The sequence below is a fragment of the Fukomys damarensis genome, unplaced genomic scaffold (genome assembly GCF_012274545.1).
Source record: "Fukomys damarensis isolate Sample0158 unplaced genomic scaffold, DMR_v1.0_HiC HiC_scaffold_30, whole genome shotgun sequence".
NCBI lineage: Eukaryota > Metazoa > Chordata > Mammalia > Rodentia > Bathyergidae > Fukomys > Fukomys damarensis.
This window is the reverse complement of record NW_022900942.1, coordinates 1,535,115-1,538,521: the sequence shown is the minus strand read 5'-3', so window position 1 is coordinate 1,538,521 and position 3,407 is coordinate 1,535,115. Positions and strand designations below refer to the sequence as shown.

Genomic DNA, 3,407 nt, shown 5'->3' with positions numbered 1-3,407 from the left:
GCCTTATGACTGTGAGAACAATCCTAGAATGAAGCCAAATCATGTAGGGCTCCATGAAGACCTAATCCTGGACACTAGGCATTGTATTTGTGAAATTATAACAATGAACAGTAATTCCCTTGATAGTCTAAGAATATTTATGTAAATATTTCTTTTTCTTATGAGAAGTAAACTATTTTCTCTAATGAGATTCAAAATACAAAACATTTCAAAACCACCTCAAACTGTTGACAATCTTTTTATGTGAAGTGGAAAAATAATGACACTAACTAGGAAAGATGGTAATATAAATGCAGAAATATGCAGTTGCCTGAAGGAAGTGTCAGTAATTACTTAATTACACATCAGTCCAGATCATTAGCATCATGTGGGAAAAACAATCAAGGCTCTAACTATCACACTACACAGAGTCTCATCTCCATATTATCAGTGCAGCTTTCCATTAACTATTCCAGCATAACCTTTGCAAAATTTTCAAGTAAAAATTTTTAAAAATTGAGAACTCAATTTATGAATTTCTTTAAATGAACCAGAGCAACACAACAGAGTGTACAGGTGGAAATAACTTGTCAAACTTCACAGAACTGGATAATTAAAGGGAAGCACAAAGTACAAGCTGAAATATGCTTAGACATCATATTAAGTGGGAAATTTGGAAGATCTTTAGTGACACAGAGTGAGGCTTCTGTCTAGCCTGTATTCTCATTCTGTGCTATTCTAGAAAGGCTAGCTCAAAGCCCATGACCCCAACATATAAAAGGCTTCCAAGTAATGAGACGCCTCAGAGCTGTCTTCATTTCCTTGTTCCTAAAACTATAGATAAAAGGGTTCATCAACTGAGGGACAACAATATACATTACAGAAGCCACTGCATTCTTATTGGAAGAGTTACTAAATGTAGAATTCAAGTACATACCAAAACCTGTCCCATAGAAAAAGAAAACAACAAAAAGGTGAGATCCACAGGTGGAAAAAACTTTATACCTTCCCCCAACTGATGGCATTCCCAAAGTGCAGGAGACAATTTTAACATAAGAGAAAATAATTCCAATGAGAGGAACACTAAAAAATGCATTTGCTGCTGAATACATCAGCATAGCATTGATAAAGGTATCAGAACAGGTAATCTTGAGGATCTGAGCAAGTTTACAGAAGAAGTGTGGGATTTCCACATTTATGCAGAAGGACAGTGGCAGTGCTGCGAGACTGTGGAGCAGACCATGCACAATGCTCACGAGCAGGGAGAGTAGAACCAGCAGGACACAGAGGCGGGGGTGCATGATGACCATGTATTTCAGGGGCTGACAAATGGCCACATAGTGGTCATAGGCCATGGCCACAAGGATACAATTTTCTAAACAGCCAAAAACTAATGCAAAACAAAGCTGAGAGAAGCAGCTTGTGTAACTGATTCTCTGATCCTGTGTATGGATGTTGACTAGCATCTTTGGGATGGTGGTGGTGCTTAAACAGATGTCAGTAAAGGACAGGTTGGAGAGGAAAATGTACATGGGTGTGTGGAGGTGGGAGTCTGAGCTGATGGCCAGGATGATGAGCAGATTTCCCTCAATGGTGACAAGGTAGATAAGTAGGAATAGGTTGAAAATGAGAGGCTGCATTTCTGGATCATCTGTCAGTCCCAGGAGAAGGAATTCTGAGACAAGTGTTTGGTTTTGGAATTTCATGTTGATGGTGAATCTGTGCAAAGATAGTGTAAAAATAAAATGAAACACAGTTTTTGGCTGAGTAGCAGACTCTCCTGGGCATGATAGAAATGAAAAATTTTGATACCACTATGGATGTCTGTTATATGCACTCTGAGAATAAAAAGAATATTCTATGTTTAGCATATATTGTCTATAAATTTAATATTTTTGAAGTTTCTAACAGTACCTTAAAATAAACAAAAAGTTAAAATTCACACTGTAAATCCATGTGAAAATTCAGATCTTTTTCTGCCCTCTTTCCCCTCCATTTTTCTTCTCTATCTCCTCTTCTAACTCCTCCATCCTTTACTGAATGTACATGTTTTTTTCAAAATAGTGGCTAACCCTGGGATTAAAATAAAGCATAAGAGATGGATTTTCCTCTCCAGTCCATGCCTTAAAACAAAAGAGGTATGAGAATTAACAGCAAATTTATTCTGTAGAGCAGATATCCTCATCCTTTTTTGTCCTGAAGACCAGTTTCATGGAAGACACTATTTCCACAGACTTTGGGAGGAGGAACAAGTTGTAGCAATTCAAATGCATAAACTTCTGTGGTCCTCTTTATTTCTATTATTATAATGTAATATAGAATGAAATAATTATATGACTCGCTATAATTCAGAATCAAATAAATAAAATAATGAGCAAGTCTTTTGCAAACTGACATTAGGCTTGGATTATGACATAAACCCTGTTACTAAATATAGTTTGTACAATTGAAATATATCAACTCGCTGCTGTATCCTGGGCCACCAGATGCAGCTTAATTTACACTTGTCACTCACTGAGTGAGTTTTACTATGAGTCTGCAAGCAAATGATGCTTTATGCTCTCTGCAACATCTCTCCTACTATTAAACTCTGTTTACATACACTTTTTGGCCAGTGTATCAGCACTTGAGCTCCACTCTAGACTATCAAGTATTAGATTCTCTTAAGGAGCTTGGAACCTAGATCCTTTGCATGGAAATTGCAGGGTAGAGTTTGAGCTTCTGGGAAAACATAAAGCTACTGCTCATCAGACTAGAGGTAGAGATCAGGCAGTAATGTAAGCCATGCTGAGTGGGTGTAAGACAAAGCTTTGATCACCTTGCTGCTGCTCACCTCCTGTTTTGTGCCCTCATTCCTAACAGGTCATGGACCAGTCCAAAACCCAGGATTGAAGGGAAATGGTATGCTGTGAAGTGGTGGACTCTTACTTTTGGAAGTTCTAGTATGACCTGAATGTCTTGTCAATTTACAGATGAGACAGTTACTCTTTTAGACCCATGGACCTATCAGCACATGTCATGGAAAAATCTACACGCAGGTTCTGCCAAACTCTAGGCCAAATATCTCACTGTCAGACTGCTGAGTGGATCTTCTTGACTCATTTCTGCCAATCCCCTGGGATAGTACAGAATTAGCATTTCTAAATTTTTCTACATTTCTTATTGATTTGCCTTAAAATCGTAATAGTTTCTTGTTGAAATAAATCCCCAATTATCCCCTTCCTTTCAAAGTGTCCCACCCAGTATGCATTAACTGAGCTGCAGGATATAGAAGACAGACATGAGGGTGGGCATAAGCAGTGATTAAAAATCTGTGCCTTTAGAGTTGAAGTTGGCAATACCACCATCCCTTGGAAATACAAACAATCTGCTTTAGTAACTAATTCTAGGAGAAGCTAGGTAATTATGTTGAAAACATTATTCCCAAT

General features: G+C 37.9%; 1 protein-coding gene across 1 annotated transcript; it reads right to left on the bottom strand.

The window, feature by feature from the left end:
* Positions 1-731: 731 nt before the first annotated feature.
* Positions 732-1,685, bottom strand: LOC104854634 (olfactory receptor 7G2-like). Its single transcript, XM_010613241.1, has one exon. It carries the CDS (start codon positions 1,683-1,685, stop codon positions 732-734), a length of 954 nt encoding a protein of 317 aa, XP_010611543.1.
* Between the last annotated feature and the right edge of the window lie 1,722 nt (positions 1,686-3,407).

Excerpts from the sequence above, each read along its gene's own strand:
- LOC104854634 (XM_010613241.1), bottom strand. The coding sequence starts at position 1,685 with ATGAAATTCCAAAACCAAACACTTGTCTCAGAATTCCTTCTCCTGGGA.